Source organism: Vanderwaltozyma polyspora, genomic scaffold (genome assembly GCF_000150035.1).
Source record: "Vanderwaltozyma polyspora DSM 70294 KpolScaffold1032 genomic scaffold, whole genome shotgun sequence".
Classification (NCBI taxonomy): domain Eukaryota; kingdom Fungi; phylum Ascomycota; class Saccharomycetes; order Saccharomycetales; family Saccharomycetaceae; genus Vanderwaltozyma; species Vanderwaltozyma polyspora.
In genome coordinates, this window is record NW_001834683.1 from 63389 (window position 1) to 79959 (window position 16571).

Sequence of the window (16571 nt, forward strand, 5' to 3'; positions counted from 1 at the left end):
CCACCAGTATTACCTTGTCTACAAGAGCAATCATTGGAAGCAGCTAGTTCATGGGTGGCATAACCTAAGTTTCATACACCGTTTGCAACATCCCAATACTCATAAACACAATTATCACCACCTTGCTTCCAATACAAGTCACCAACCAAGTTGGTACGTTTGGTGATACCCATTCTAGTATCAACAACTAGATCTTGGTCAATAACCGCGAATTTGGTCAATGATCCATCGATACCATCGATCAAAGCACTCATATTGGTAAATTTGCTACCATCAAAGGAAAAGATTGCTGCTGGATAGACAGTACCATTTTTGTCTTTATAAACAGTACCGTTATCCAATGCCATAGCAGACGTTGCTAATAAGGTTAATGAGCAGATTGAAGTGATAGAAAACATTTAAAAGTTGATAGTTTTCTTTCTCTTAGAGATGTTATTTTGGTTTTTTCCCTAAATTCAAAACTATGGAAAAACTAATATAATCAATCTTGGATCATAAAATCTTAAAATCTTAAAATCTTAAAATCTTAAAATCATCAAGCTATTTATATGGTTCAAAATTTCTTAGTTCATTAAGAAACTAAGAAAGTTATATTCCCTGTTTCATTGGAATCGTATAAGTTATTTCTTATTTGTATGATGGTCGGATTCGATACGAATGGTAACCAATTGTTGTCAGTTATTCTAATGACCATTGAAGCTGAAAGGTTGTTTAAATTTGAATTCGACCAATTAAATATTTTTTAATTATCCATAAATATCTTTTAACCATGTAAAACTTCATTCATTGTTTCTTTTTATTATTATTATTATTACTTGGTATGGAATGCCATAATGCCTATCGAAATAATAGGGGAACCTAATAATTAAATAGCCTAAACGAAATTAAATATTTCACAAAGTAATGAACTATTTAATACCCAGAATGGATGCCTTCTAGCAAATAAATTCAATTTGTATTAAAAAGGGTTTCCGCTGGCTGTCTAATTTTGAATTCTGTTTATTCATTGCCGATATATACTTTGGATATTAATATCATATGAAAGCAGTGAGGCATATATTCCTCCATAAACTATTTTTATTTCTATAATTTTAAGGCAACATAACCAGTAATTATAAGAACCTCTCTTCTTCTAACAAATAGATAGAATAATGTTGTAAATTCAAAACAATCAAAATTGAATAAATCCTAAAAGATCTCGACTCTTTCCGAATGGTATTGAGACAAATTCGTCACATCGACTTGCATACATTAAGTTTCCAATTCATTAATAATTGTTTTCACTTTAGGAAGAATCGACATTTTTCTTCTGCTCTTCAAATAAATTGCTTAGTGTAGAAACTTCTCAATATGTACCAGGTGATGATTAGTCTAACTAATTCATAATAGTTCAATCATAATCTTGATATTAGAAGAACTTTGAAATAATTTAATAACCGCTTCTCGTTTCCCCCATTTGATATGATTAGAAATTCTTTCGAACTTAAACGGCATAATTCATTTAATATCAATTTCTTGTAAACTCATAGTCATACGCTATTCAATGTTGAGGGGTTGAGATTTAAAATATCACAAAATAGCGAGAAGATAAACTCCAGGAATGGGAGAATATACATAATAACGGTATTAAGTCAACCTTATTATCACAAAACCTCTTTCCTTCAAAGACTCCGCATCATCCCAAATTTACTAATGCTAATTGTCATAACCAATTCTATAGAGAACTTCGTGTAAAACCTGATATTTGTTCACTTAAAATCTACATTCAAACTATTGACAAATCAAACTCTTCTTGTTCAGTACGTAATTGACTTTATGATTATTTTTCTACTGTACTTGAAGATATATTTCTCTTTTTGGAAGAATCAAAAGTGGATCACATAGTTGGTTACCTGTACGATTATCAGACTATCAGTACTGGTAACTTTGACCTATTAATTTCTATAAGATCTTGACGCACTGGATAGCGGCAAGTTTGTTTCCCGATGTGTTAAGATCTCTATCCAAAAATGAATTGGTATTATTTCCCTGGTAAAGTTCGTAAAGATATACATTTTTTTAGGTTGGTCTGTACCTCCAAGACTTAAAATATGAAACAGTTTTAATGAAACGCTGTACTAATAGAAGCTTGCGAAAATTTAACAATACCCTGCCAATAAGGTTAACTTGAATTGGTTCTTACTTTTCAAAAATGACGAACAAATAAGGACAGAGGATAATTATGTAGAGAAGGAGCCAGTAGTTTGAATGCAGCAATTCGAACTATTTTTCTCCTGGTAACAAATACCATGGATTTTGCTATATGATTCTCAGTATAAAAATGGATACCCTGTGTTTCAAAATAAAAAAATGATTTGTTGCCGACAACTTTGAGGTTCGTTAAACAAAAGTTTGAGTCGTGTATATTTCTTGATGCAGTTTACTGGACTTTGAAAAATAAACATTCTTAATCAATACAGTACAATTCAAAATCTGATAATATTTGGATGAAATCAACGATTTAAATTAATTTAGACACACTTGGCAAATTTCACGGGAACGAAGTTTAATATAGCATGGCTAACTATTTAATTAAGAAAAAAAATTGTCTAATTAACATCTTAATTTCATTTCTTTGAATCAGTTTCAAAATAATTTTTCATGGTTTCATTATTATTCTTTTTGTCGATTATCTTTTAAAAAGATGGATTTTTGGAACAATTTCAAAGGGTTATCCTTAAATCATATCTCCTTTATCTCTCATATTTATCGATATTTCTAAAAATATATTAATCAAAAGGTGTCCCATCAAAAAACAGATACAAATGGATTTCTAATAACATTGATTTGGAAAATTGAACTAAAACAATTTTGGTTGTGTATCAGGTAATAGATTCAAAATATTGTAATCAGATCTCATAACCGGATTTGTGTCTATCAAAGTCGAAAAAAAATATTAATCTATGAAATGTGTATTCACTTCACTCTTAATAGTTTAAGATATGAATCACTTGGTAAAATCTTCTTGAAATTTCTTCCCATCAAGATGTTACCAATCCATATCACAGTAGTTTACTAAATGAAAAGTTTAAACACTATGATTCATGTATTTTTAGTTCCTCAAAATACCCATTTAAATGGATTACCAGTACACGTGACTAAATATGTGACCTTCTAATTAATATGACACTACTATCCTTTAGCTTGGAGAGACTCTATAATAGCAATTAATACTCCTACAATGAAATTTCCATTCAAATCAATGGTGGATTAGTTTTTATAAGGTCTACCATACAGGTTAGCACCAGTTAATAAAAATCACCTGATATACCATCTGAGATAATAAGGTAACTTCAGTTATTCAATTTGGTATATAGGCACCTAAGCTTGAAGGACGATATAGAACATATCATTATTGCTTAAAAGAATTTGATTCCTTGTTCTCATTTAATTTCAAAAATCTTAGAGAGACTGAACTTGTCTAGGCCTTTTCTCTATTGATCTGGTTTCTACATTTGCCTGTATTCAGATAGGGTCCCATTTATATATCAGTGAACAAATTTACTGGTTTAGTGACAATTGCATTGAAGTACCTAGTTCCTATTTCTATATGATTTCTCCGTTAGTATAGCACTTCTAATTTTTACATTTCTATTGGATTAATAACTATTCCGGTTTTCTTTTTTGCTTTAGTTTATAATAATCTAGTACCATAAAACAGTTATGCTGACAGTTTGCCAATTGCACATACGGTGTACTATGGTTACGTAAAATGGCTACACATCTGGTTTTGTTTCACTATTATACTTTCCGGAATATGACCAACTAATCTTCTGACATTTTGATTCATCTGGTCCGCGGAGAGGATTTTCTATTGGCACCACTCCACGGAAAACTGAATAATCAGGTAGAACCATTCACAATTGTAGTGTAGATAAATGAATATATAGATTGTCAATAAGTCTAACTTTTATATATATCAGAGAATATATAGATCTGTTCCACCATAAATACCAGTTGTAACTAATCTCCTTTACCTGTCAGGAATTGAATTAGATTTAGTAGAGAAAAGATATATATATATTTTGCACCGGTTTTATACTATATCACTTTCTTAAATATATATTTTGATATGTAGACCAAAATTATTCTATAAGATCTCTAAGGTACCTTCATATGTGTGAAATAAGTGAAATTGATACCTATAGCTCTATAATACTAAATCATATAGAGAATAAATCTACTTCATCTTCTTGAACAAGCTGATCTTCTTTTATACAATTTATTTCATGCAAATTCCAACGACACAGTATCAATTTATCGTCAGCTTTAATTCGACTTAAGTAATGTGATCTTATACATGGAATCAATAAGTTATTTTAGTTTTGTTTCTCGTAGTTTTAAGGTGACATTACATAACTATATTCTTTGTAGGGCAATAAGTGAGTTCCATTCTAATGGATATTTGGTTGGAGTACGTCAAAATACTTCTGGTATTACTTTTATTCTATTATTCTATATTGTGGAGAGTAGTACGTTTTAGTAGATATATATATCATAAAGGAAATTTTGTATTTTTAATTCTGATAATGCACAAGATAAATAAAGAGTATTCAGTAATATATAGTAATCTCAACCGATAGTTACTATTCATATTTGCTAATGTCAACGATAAAAACACTTATTATTGGGAGTGTTCATAATTAGGTAATTTGTGTTGAAACAATACGAACAACTCTTAGGCATGGAACGTAAGATCAGGAATTATACCCTTTTAACACAACACATCTTTGTTCTGACTATTCACTCGCCTTGAATAGAGGGTAATCATTCAAATATATTATTGAGTAAAGAAGTACAGTTTTTCTGAGATATTTGAAAAGACTAACTCAACCTATCAAAAGAAAACGACTATAATCCGAATTCATCGAACAAACTATATAATTCAAAAAGTATATAAACAGATTGGGGAAAGGGTACTCTAAAGTTACTCAATTCCAATTCTTTTAATCTAATTTTCTAAATATTATTCCAAGATAAAACATTTAACCTTTTATTTAGTAATTACTAAGAACTAATATTGCCAAGTTAGTAGAAGCGTCACTAATTACATTTCACCTCCCACCTTTTTACTATTTACTATATCAGAGCCCAAATCAATACACAAATATGTTGTAATACCGATGTGAAGCAGAATTGGATTGATGTCAATTGTAACAACCAGAGTTCAATTTCGAAGGGCAGTTTCGGATATTTATTAAGAACTTAAATTAGAACTTGTTCATTCTTCCACCAAAAAAATATATCTATACCTAATTTCCATAGACTGGTTATAAATATTAAGTATGAATATTTGGTCTCTATTTATATGTTGAATGTTCTTAAAACGATTCATGCAATATGGAACATTGACAATCGCTGTTTATTTGTCATCCATGTAATCATTTGTAAGCGATGATAAATTATTGTCTCATTTGTAAACTTAGTAATCGGCGAACCACCACGCCTGCTAATTCTGAATATGATACGAGTAGTCTATATACTACATGTATACTTGTGACTCTGTAGGATGGTTAATTATACTTCGATTAACTAGTACAGTGTTGTAACCTAAAATGTATGGTTTACACTAATGGGTTTCAAGGTTATGGCAGTAGAGGTTATGGCAGTAACGGTTATGGCAGTAAAGGTTATGACAGTAAAGGTTATGACAAATTACAATTAATCGATCGCAAATGGCATACTCGACCTTCTAAGTAATTGCCAAATCATATCATAAGAAGTGAAGTGCAAAGGCATCATAATTTATTATCATAAATTCATAATATTAAGATTATGAGATTGGATCTAAACATATAAAAAGGCATGACATTTTGGCACATCTAGAATATTGTTTACTCCAAATATTAATATATATTTATTTAGTTACATTTATAAGACACTACGGAGAAATAAATATAAATATTATATTAAAAACATCTTGTATCAATCACCAAAATGAATCAATCAGATATTACTTTTACATCTGAACATACAGGAGTTTTGATCTGCAACAAAACTTTACCTTAGTGCAATTAACTTGATGCATTTTTCTTCAAAATTCAACAAGCAATTGGAGGGTTGGCCGAGTGGTCTAAGGCGGCAGACTTAAGATCTGTTGGACGGTTGTCCGCGCGAGTTCGAACCTCGCATCCTTCAAATTTTTTTGATTTTTTTTTGGTTCCTAAGAATTTATCTAATTTAAGCATAGTAGAGAGAAATTGGACCCTATTAACTAATAGGCTCCTCTTGTAACTTAGGTATATTTTTCCATATGGAAGTTTCAATCTATCTTATTTGTGACTTTTATTAGTATCATTATGCACAGTTATTTAATTATTTAGATTTATAAAGAAATTCATTAATATTAGATTCGTATTTAACGGAATAGTATTATCTTTATTCCTCAAATATATGGGTTTTGACTTCAGCATCCTTCTTGTTAGCATCTGTTTTTGAATCGCGATCACTACCTGATGATCCAGGCATAGTTACAGCGTTATTTAATTCATTGATAATTTCACCATTTTCATCAAACTCTAAATTATCAATCTTATTTAATAATGCCATTTGTTGGTCTTCTGTCAATTCTTTAGCCTTCTTATTCTTTATCCAGTACCCTGGGTTCAAATGTTTCATTTTCAATTCACGACAGAATGGTAGATGTCCTCTTTTTTCCTCAAAAATCATTAAACCTAATACAATGATTAGACATAGCCAATATAAATTGTATGCAAGGACAGAAGCCAAGTAGCCAGTATTTTGCCAACCCAGCAATGCGTTAAAAATATCCCAACCGTTATCTAACTCTGGATTACAACAATTGATATGGTAGACAGCTTGCCTAATATTATAAGAACCATTACCGTCACCAGATTCCGAAGCATCACCACCGGTGGCTTTGTTAAATCTGTAATTTTCGAAAAACCAAGCACCTCTAGAGAATAAACCAGCTGAGATTAAATATAGAATACCGGTTGAGATGACTAAAAACACTTGTAAAGAAGAACGTGAAGCACCGTAATATAATAGGAACCCTACTAAACCACCAGCAATCAATCCCACAAATACAGGTAATGGGTATGCACTTGCTTGCGAGCCCTGAGTAGTAATACCGGCACCAGCAACGAAAACGACAGCCTCTAAACCTTCTCTTAATACAGTAATAAAAGGTAACAAAAACATAGAATAACGTTTAGCAATAAAACTTAATTTAAAATAGTCTCTTTTTCTTTTTGGCACCTCTACTAATGATCTAGCAATCTTCACTCTCCATTTCTCTTGCATCTTGTTCATTCTTAACATTGGTATACCCATCATTGAAATCATAATGGTAGCAATCATACAAAATACACCTTCCCATAAATCTTCTGCAGAACCAAAAATATCCTTTTGATATTTATAATAAGCACCAATAAACCCACCTCCAATACCTAAACAGATAATAAACCCAGTGGCAGCACCAGTCCATACTTGTATAACTAATTTTTTATGCAGTTTTTTATCTTTGACACCAATGGATTGTTTCAAAAATGATAGAAGAACAGATAAGATCACTACAGCTTCCAGACATTCTCTGAACACGACAAAAAACACAGCAACGTTAAATACCTTATTACCCATTGTCGCTATAATTCTCAATTGGTCTCTTTATTCCATATGCAATAGTAACGCCATTGATGATAAGTAAAGCATAAATTCAAGATGTTTATATCGATTTAAGTTGATTAATAATTGCTCAATATTTATATATCTAAATATTTTTAATTTACAATGCAACAAGTATATCAAGTTCCTGGATCTCTGACTGTTCAATTCAATCAGGCAATACATTAATTAGTCTTCAAGATAAAGTACTACACCTTATTTAAGTCTCTTGAGATGCCTCATCTCAAAACTTTTTCACCTCCTCCGACCTGTGACGCCATTAGAGAGGTGTCATTGCCACTGGGAAGGGTGTCTCTCTAGACCTTCAGCCGGGTGCAAATTTGGTTCTGCCTAAAAAAACACCCCGTCCTCCAGTGGGGCGAAATGCAACACCAGATCTAGACAGAAAGACAGCCAAACAGGCAGCCAGAGAGACAAGACCTTTTCTTCAAGCATCAAGAGTGTCTATTGACACCAATAGAACGAGTTGAATTATTCTAGTATGCATGATTCGGTAGCTTTTTGCATGTGGTAGTCGATGAGACGATACAGTTCAAAGACAAGGAGAGAAAGAGAAACTGAACTGTCTCTGAATGTATAAAAATATCTATAAAAGTGGGCATGTTGGAATGCTATTGGGAAGGTGCTCTTCGTATTTTGGGGCATGCTTTCTATGGCAGCAGTTCATTAGAATGAAAAGATCATAAAAATAATTATTTAAGGGCGTATAGTTATTCTTAGGATTCGTGGGTGCAATTTCTACTTAGTAGTAAAATGATTTTTTAGAATAGAATGATTTAGTATAAATGTAATCTTATTTATTTTATCGTTATGGTAATGGTATATCGTAGTAAAAATATATACATATGATCTATATTGTTTACTCTTGGTCTTATCCTTGTCTATTGAGGCTAAAAGATAAGCGAACAAACTTTTTAATGTGGCTCTTTTGTTGCGATTAAATATTGTGTATGCAGATTAGGTTTTAATGACTGGCTATCATCATTATGGGTCTATTATGGTGCCATTGGTGATGAACGTTTCATCTATGCAAGTGGGTCGAAAAACCATTCGTAATTGGTTCCCTTAAAAACTCTCATCCCATATGTTCTGCCTTCGTTGTAATCGTCGTTCTTCATGCCAAGTCTTATTTCTATCCAATTTTTCATAACCCTTGGCTGTAGAATTGTCAAGTTTATCAATGTGTATGAGAACAACGAGTATAGCATCCCAATGAAAAGATCAAATCTATAGTGGTGGTCTAGATACATCGTAGACCACCATTGGATAGATATGAAAATGATTGCTAAAGTTTTTGGAACTAAACCAGCGTTGAAAATTGTAAAATACCATTTCTTGGATATCGTTATGTCTTCAACGTAATATTGTACAAAATTTTGACTGCTCTTGATTTCATTATTTTCAAAATCATCCTCAACAGCTGTTAAAATTGATGAATCTGTAGAAATTGAAGATGATGATTCTAAATCAATTGCCAAGAATGATTCTGTACTACTCATGTCATCGTGCCCCTCTTGGTCACTCTCGTATTCCTCGCGCATGCTGCTGATCGGAGTTGATGAAGGCGTTTCACCATTATATTGCTCTAACTCCATTTCTTCATCGTGTTCTTCCACATCTTCATTTCTTGTGATTCCTAGCATTCTCTTATGGACCGAGGTTGTAACAAATCTATGTTTCAATGAGGTCGATCTTAAGAGTAAAAATATGACACATTGGCAGGCCAAGGCTGAGTGAATTGATGGCACCGCACCAAACACTATTGGAGACTTATGAAAACCATCGGTACTCAAATGAGTTCCTAAATGATTATCAGTTCTTGTAAGGCCAGCTGCAAAACCTTCTTGGCTATAATTTACATGTTCTGTGTCGTTAATACCATATAAGTGTGTAAACCATGGTGGGGCCATTGGTAATAGTAAATGAGTTGTGACACCTAAAATGTTTTGTACACCAACGGCTATACCGAAACATTTCATTGTTCCTGGAGCATGGAACACATATAGATATATGGATGTTAATATTGGTGCAATTACGTGAATCAGCACATAGAATACCCACGATAATATATCCTTGAACTTAGTAAAGTTTTCCTCCTCTTGAATGGCACCTATGTGCACCAGATTTAAGACAATGAATGTCATCAATGGGATTCCAAAGGGGAAAATAAATGTCCTTTTAATTGTTGGGATGAATTTGAGTTCCAATGAGTGATGTAGATAATTATCATATCTTTCAAAGAAATTATAATCGATTTTTTTATGATGGTAGATATAATACCAAAGTAACAATGGTAATAGAACTAATAGAATTAGCATGAATGAAAATGAAGAAATGAATGAATATAGACGTAAAATGCTATGATTATTTAAATTTTGGTTTTTGAATTCATTCCAGTAATCACCAAATAGGAACAAATCTGAGTAAAATGCAATATGACTATGAATTTTTGGTCTTTTTTCAACTGGAATAAGGTCAGCGTGTTTGAATGCTTCCAACCATATTAAAATCAGAGCGAAGTTAATAAAGAAATTTATTGTCAAAGTAAATATATTCCTTCTATTAGTGGCAGAAGTATACAGACGTTTGAATATATTGAGTAACATATTCAAGTTTCCTATAGTTTTGTATTTGATATATTTTAGAAGTAATATTAACGAAATAGAAATTTCCCTTATATCAGCGTCATAAATTTTTCTTGTCGAGTATAATGAACGAAATAAAAGTATGGAATAATACGTATTATTTTCCACTTAATAGTTTCTGTCGAGTATTTATATGTATGTGTAGATGATACAAATTGTTGTTCTTGTTTATAGAGAATTGATCAAGAAAACCAATGTTATTTCTAGAGAGAAAGAATTTATCTAGGAGTAATATTAGGCCTATTTTGTAATGATCTAATTATTTATTTATATATATATATATAAAAATGTCAAGACTAACTAGGCATCACCAAAAATAAAATTAAAAAGTAATTCTATATAGTAGTAACCAGTAACTGAATCAAATCACATATATGGGAAAAGAAATGTAAAAAAAAAGAATAATAATAAAAATAGACTACAAACTGTAAAGCTATAAGCCAGTGAGGCTGGGACGGACTGATATTTAGCCCAAATCAAATCATACCACTAGAACAAACCAATAGGTTAGCTATGATATGACGAAGGTACGCTTTTAAGTAAAGTTATTCAATTCTCGAGAATAATATCAAATGTGTATAGTGCGAACGATAGCATGGTCAGTAGAGATTGGTGGGTATCGTCATATCCGTGGAAGGTTTCTATTCCATTCCATATAACTAAGGATTGGGTATAGAGCAGTAAAAAAGAAAGCTGGTGAAATTGAGTTGATAAGAAATGAACTATGGTGATAGTAAGTACTCGTAACACTAAAACCAAGACCCAAGACCCAAGAAATACGACAAACGAAGATAAAAAGCATGGATAAATTTTCCACCTTTTTCTCTGGAGACAAACCCGTGGAAATTTTTGACAAGCCCAAGTTTTGGAACACCAAAAAGCAAAGACTTGGATTAGTATAGCTATTTTATTAATCTCTTGGTATATAGTGAACGTCTTGTTTCAAAGAGAACAAGGCTGCGTTCTAACTGACGTCAGTAAGGATGCCGTAGGATAAGTTCTTCGAAACCGTACGTATTTGTTGGGGGTCGTTATAGGATACAATCAATGAAAGCAGTCTATGCCTCACTCACATATTGAAAAATAAAACTTAGCCAACAAGGCTAGAGGAATTATTTCCAAGTCGCATAACCACTTGGTATAGTAAATTGGAAGCTTAATAGCGAATATATCCACCAGTTAACCTTCTCCGGAAGGAAAAGAGATTACCACGCTTGTCGAAACGGTCCGTTCGTTGGATGGCAAGAAATAGTTATTTTGTTAGTTTTGATTTCTAGGGAGAGGGAGAGGGAGAGGGATATAGGCCTTAACCGCTATCCAAACGGAAGGAGTTAATAAGCCATATGATATTAATATTGCCACATCATAAAATTTGGGAAGAGAAAAGCATTGGGTTTCCCATTCGAAGCTAGCCTACAACGTTGCGAAAAATAGCTAGAATCAGTGGAAACATCTAAAAAATATAGGCTGTAGCTGCAAACTGAAAAAAGCTGTGGATATATTCTTGGATCAGATAGAGAGAAGGCTAGAGGTATAAGGTAAATGTAGTAATCAATCTGCCTGTGATCGTATGGCGAGTTGTTCCACGGTAAGGGTACGGCAATTGTTCCATTTCAACTGAAGATAACCCAAATCCATTTTTATTTACACTGACACGAAAAGCGACGCAGTAGTTCTTAAACTTGTACATCTGAGCTCTTTCTCTGCAACATTCTTGTGGCCGCACTAAACCGGAAAAACTTTGTATATGTTTTTGTGCTTGCTAAGACAGTAGAGCAGTTTGAAGAGGTAAAAGAGACACTCTGGGCCACATACATATTATATTATATTATATTGCTGATTAGTGTGTTTGTTGGCACAGGGAAGGAAGGCTTGGTAAGAAGAAGTAACGGTGGTGGTGGTGGTGGTGCCTCTGTGAGTGTCGTCGCTGTTGCTGATGTTGTCGAGAAATATCCGGAATAGGGCCCTTCCCTTCCCTTTCCTCAACTGTGCTTTGGGATGGGAGGCCCCGCAGTGCGAGTGTTCCCAGCACTAAACTATTCAGAAACAACTAACAGGAAACAGAAAACAGAAAATGCTTTCTTTTTGAAATTGGGTTTCGAGAGCAGGGCAGAGCAGGGCAGGGCAGAGCATTGCGCAATTCGTTTCTTTTGTGATCCGGTAGAGGAATTTTTCTTGGCCTCGCGTTTCTTTTTTCCCTTGCTGTGAGCTTACGTTTTTTTCTTAGGGAGGCTTAAAAAAATCGGATATCAATTCCAATTTGCTATTGTTGCAGTCGGTACCACGACTTTACTCTGCCACTATGTTCTATTGTTTCCAGCTCTCCCAAAAAGAAATTGTGCGAAAATACATATCCCGGTTTATTTTTATTTATTTTTATTTATTTTTTAGCTTTAGGTTCAACTGGTTAGACCTGAAGTCCTCATTCACGTGATCGAGTCAGAATAGCATTGGAAAAGGAGAGAGAATGGGACAGCTCTCTCTCACAGATCAACTAACGTAAACTAAACTGGATTACGGTAGAGAGCATGTATATTTTAATGCATACTAATACTAATATTATGCTGGTCTGGTCTGATGCTGTACTCGTTTCTGCTCACTAACATATCGTGCATTATGGATCGTTCTCCTGATGTCAAATTGCCCTGAGCAATACTAAACGGCTTCTTAAGCAGATAATTAATCTTGCCGGTACAATTAACCGTATACACATAAAAGCCATCTTTCCTGCCTCTATGTTTTTCCTTTTCTTTACCTAAACCAGAGCTATCTCCATTTCCATTTCCATTTCCATCTCAAATTATCCATTTTGTAATATTATATTTAATATTTCTACACAAACAATACACCAGGAAAATCATAAATAGGCACTCCAATATTTTTCATTTTTTGAAAAGTATAACACGCACGCACTCCTCAATTCAGATAACCAAATATCTTCTCGTGTGATGTGAGCAAAAGGGTTCTGTTGTATATCGGTAAGCACCTGATTGGGATAAATGGAACCTGATACACATAACTCATAAGATAAAATTGAGGTACACATAATATACAATTATAAAATAAGAAGGATATAGAATCAGCTGTAATCTGTAATTCTATTCTATTAGAGATGCTTATTAATATCAGTTTGGGGTGAGAAGTATCGAGTAATCATATCAGTCTTCTAGACAAGAGTTTGAGTGTAGAATAATACTTGTGTCACTGAAGAAGAATACCGTTCTATATTAAGCTATCCGATCACTAAATGTACATTTACAAGTAAGGTAATGTATCAACTAATGTAATCGCATTAACTAGTAAAATATCGATTAATTAATTATTATACTATAAATAACTAACAACAATTTACCTGACAAACTCGCAAATATAATGTTACTACACCATTATTCTTTAAATAATGTCACCGAAACCTTAATTATCCCACCTTTTAGTATTTTACCATAGCTGACCTTTTATTGTCACACTAGGAAATTTTTTAGTTTTCTGATCTTAGAGAAACAAAAACCTTGGTGTCAATAGTTTTTCGACTAACAATGCATTACCTTAAATTTACTACTCAATATACTCTCATTCTTCTTCTCTTTATCCCTTGAAAATATTTTGAATACAAGTTTGTTATGTTTTATATTTAGTTCGGGAATTTATTCGTTCATTGTAGAAGTAGTAACAGGATATATCAAAACAGCGATGAAAATATAAATAAAAAAAAAATTATATCAAAAATAAATATTAATAATTTACATTTTCATCATTATATAATGATCCAAATCGTTCTAAATGCAAATTTACCACATATTTATACTTCAAATGCCCCTAAAACGTTTCACGTCATATTAACCAGCAGTAAGTAATTTCCTGCTATTATATTTGTAAGATAAGCAACAAACAAGCTACAAAAATAACAAAATTTGGAATAAGAGATGCTGAAGATATTAGAGAGTACACGTGCCCATACAAGACTGAGAGATTATTAAGAACTATTTCAGCCTATGGTGTATTTAATTTTGTCTGACACATCTTCGTTCATGCGATGACATTACTTCCTGTCATTTTTGCAATGTCACAGACCACTGAAGTATTTTCAACATTGATTTTAATACAACATTAAATATTTACATAAAGAATTAAATTAGATACTCTACACGTTTAATGACAATTTTGTATGTCTTCAGAGGGACGACGGTACGGTATATAAGAAACCTAAAGCTATCCACAAACTCTTTCGACCGTGATTTTATCTATATTCAAAGACATTTCAAGAGTTAAAAGGCAATTATATAATATTAGTAGGAACCTATCCTATATCAGACGTAGCATACGAAGCTAAAAGGTACACTACAATTGATCTTTATTTAATCACTTATGTATTGTCAGGGACGCTCCCACCACTAACGACATTATTCATCACTATATACGCCAATATAAAAAAACACTAGCCAGAAACATAAATACAAAAAAAGTTACCCTCCCTGTAGCTTCAGTATGAATTCTTTGAAACTCCAAAATTATTATTCTTAGCGTAATTCTAATTTTTACTCGGTGTTTTCTGGGTAATAAACCCACCTTGAAAACAGCTTCTCACATTCCATTTGATAAACATATTAAATATGAGATGATGAATACGCTAAGAAGAGGGTTGTCATCCAACATCTACTTCTCATTTTTCCCTCCAAAAGCAAAACACACGTAGACACCCTACAGAAGTTACCTCTATAACCCTTTTATTCCAAAGGATAAGAAAACAAAAGCCAGCCAAGCAAGCAAACCTTTGATCTGGCAGAAAAAAAAAAGAACAAATTTGTATTACAGTGCTAAAAAGTTTTTCACATCGGTTTAAATAAATCTACATTCCACCAGAAAGAACAACTGTTGTTCACATACATTTCAGATTTAAACAACCAATTGTCTGCAAAACGAGCCTAAAATCCAGCAATTTGTTGTCCGTTCCCATTTACAAACATTCTTATAGCTACTTCATCAATAACTACAACCAGACGTCCTCACTCAATCAACCATTCCAACGAGTTGCTAGCCTAACATTCCCCAGATCATCAGTAGATACCTCCAGATAACAAGAAATGACAAGCATAGTCCAACCGCCTGAATTGATAGCCACATCAGTAGACGAACAAGTGCAATACAAAATTGAACTGCTCTTGCACGTGAACAGCATCCTACTCTCCAGATTGCTATCATTGACTAACAATAGTTCCATCACGATCAACAGTTTACCAGAGAACCTACAGAACATATCGTCGCAGTACCTGAAGCGAATCCATTCCAATTTACAGTGCATCTCACAGATGAACCAGGGCCTGCTGAACTCGAAACCCTTGATTCTGGACCCTCCCCAGCAACTGTCCACCCCTAACGATTCCTCAAATGTAAATCCGCAACAGGACCTACTGGCCAAGTTCTATCTGCTGCTCAATAGAGTATTCGAAATATGGCAGTGAGTGGGAGGGGGGGGGATCTAACTGAGGCAGATAAGTGTATAACAGTGTACAACATACTCTACACCACACTGTACTATTCTGTACTCCTCCCCTCATCCAATCCAATTGGAAATAGCCGCCTAATTCCTCTATGGAGCAGGCAAACAATATAGTCACACCCGTTCCCAGAACGAACGTACGGATTACCCCACATTTTCCCTTCTTGCTTGTTTGTTTGTGGCTGTCGTCGTGCCCATCCATTTGCGTTTGAGCGGCTATCTGCCGTACCACAGTTGACACGTGCCTATGCCAATATACATGCATTGGTATTGGTATTGGCTTTACATTTTAAGGGATAGATTTTGGGAAACGTATAAAAGGGCAACGTTATTTCCCATTTCCATTCGATTCTACCTTGCACTTTTTCGTCTTCTCAAATTATTTTTATTTTTTGACTTTGTCAAGTTTTTCGTTTACTTGTTATTATCAAGTCACGTTTATATCACATGCTTTGGCGGAGTCCTTTCTTCTCCTAGTCTTGACGTATTTTAACTACTTACAAGATTTGTATATTCGGAATCGCTACCCTTAATATGAGGTAACGATCACTATCTATTTAATTATTTAAAAGGTTTGTATCATTATTATTATTATTTTATCATTATCATAAGAATTTCTTAATCCCCCAATACCGCCTCCTCCCTATCCCCCAGCCCCTTATTAACTACCAACCCGTCTCCCCCTTCAAGCTATTTTTCACTATTCACTGCAAAAACTAACAAACTGAAGGACAGATAGGATA

At 33.3% G+C, this 16571-nt stretch overlaps 3 protein-coding genes and 1 non-coding gene across 4 annotated transcripts; 2 read left to right on the forward strand and 2 right to left on the reverse strand.

Annotated features, from left to right (window-relative positions):
* The first annotated feature begins 6093 nt into the window (after positions 1-6093).
* Kpol_1032trna2 lies at positions 6094-6177 on the forward strand. Its single transcript has one exon. It is a non-coding gene; the product is annotated as a tRNA-Leu (tRNA).
* A 240-nt stretch (positions 6178-6417) lies between these two features.
* Positions 6418-7641, reverse strand: FTR1 (high-affinity iron permease FTR1; the record flags this gene model as incomplete). The annotated part of the gene is made up of 1 exon (XM_001646245.1): positions 6418-7641. One exon carries the CDS (start codon positions 7639-7641, stop codon positions 6418-6420), a length of 1224 nt encoding a protein of 407 aa, XP_001646295.1.
* Positions 7642-8711: 1070 nt separating this feature from the next.
* IPT1 (inositolphosphotransferase) lies at positions 8712-10292 on the reverse strand (the record flags this gene model as incomplete). The annotated part of the gene is made up of 1 exon (XM_001646246.1): positions 8712-10292. The coding sequence occupies one exon, from the start codon at positions 10290-10292 to the stop codon at positions 8712-8714; it is 1581 nt and encodes a 526-aa protein (XP_001646296.1).
* Positions 10293-15412: 5120 nt separating this feature from the next.
* SNF11 (Snf11p) lies at positions 15413-15790 on the forward strand (the record flags this gene model as incomplete). The annotated part of the gene is made up of 1 exon (XM_001646247.1): positions 15413-15790. The coding sequence occupies one exon, from the start codon at positions 15413-15415 to the stop codon at positions 15788-15790; it is 378 nt and encodes a 125-aa protein (XP_001646297.1).
* Between the last annotated feature and the right edge of the window lie 781 nt (positions 15791-16571).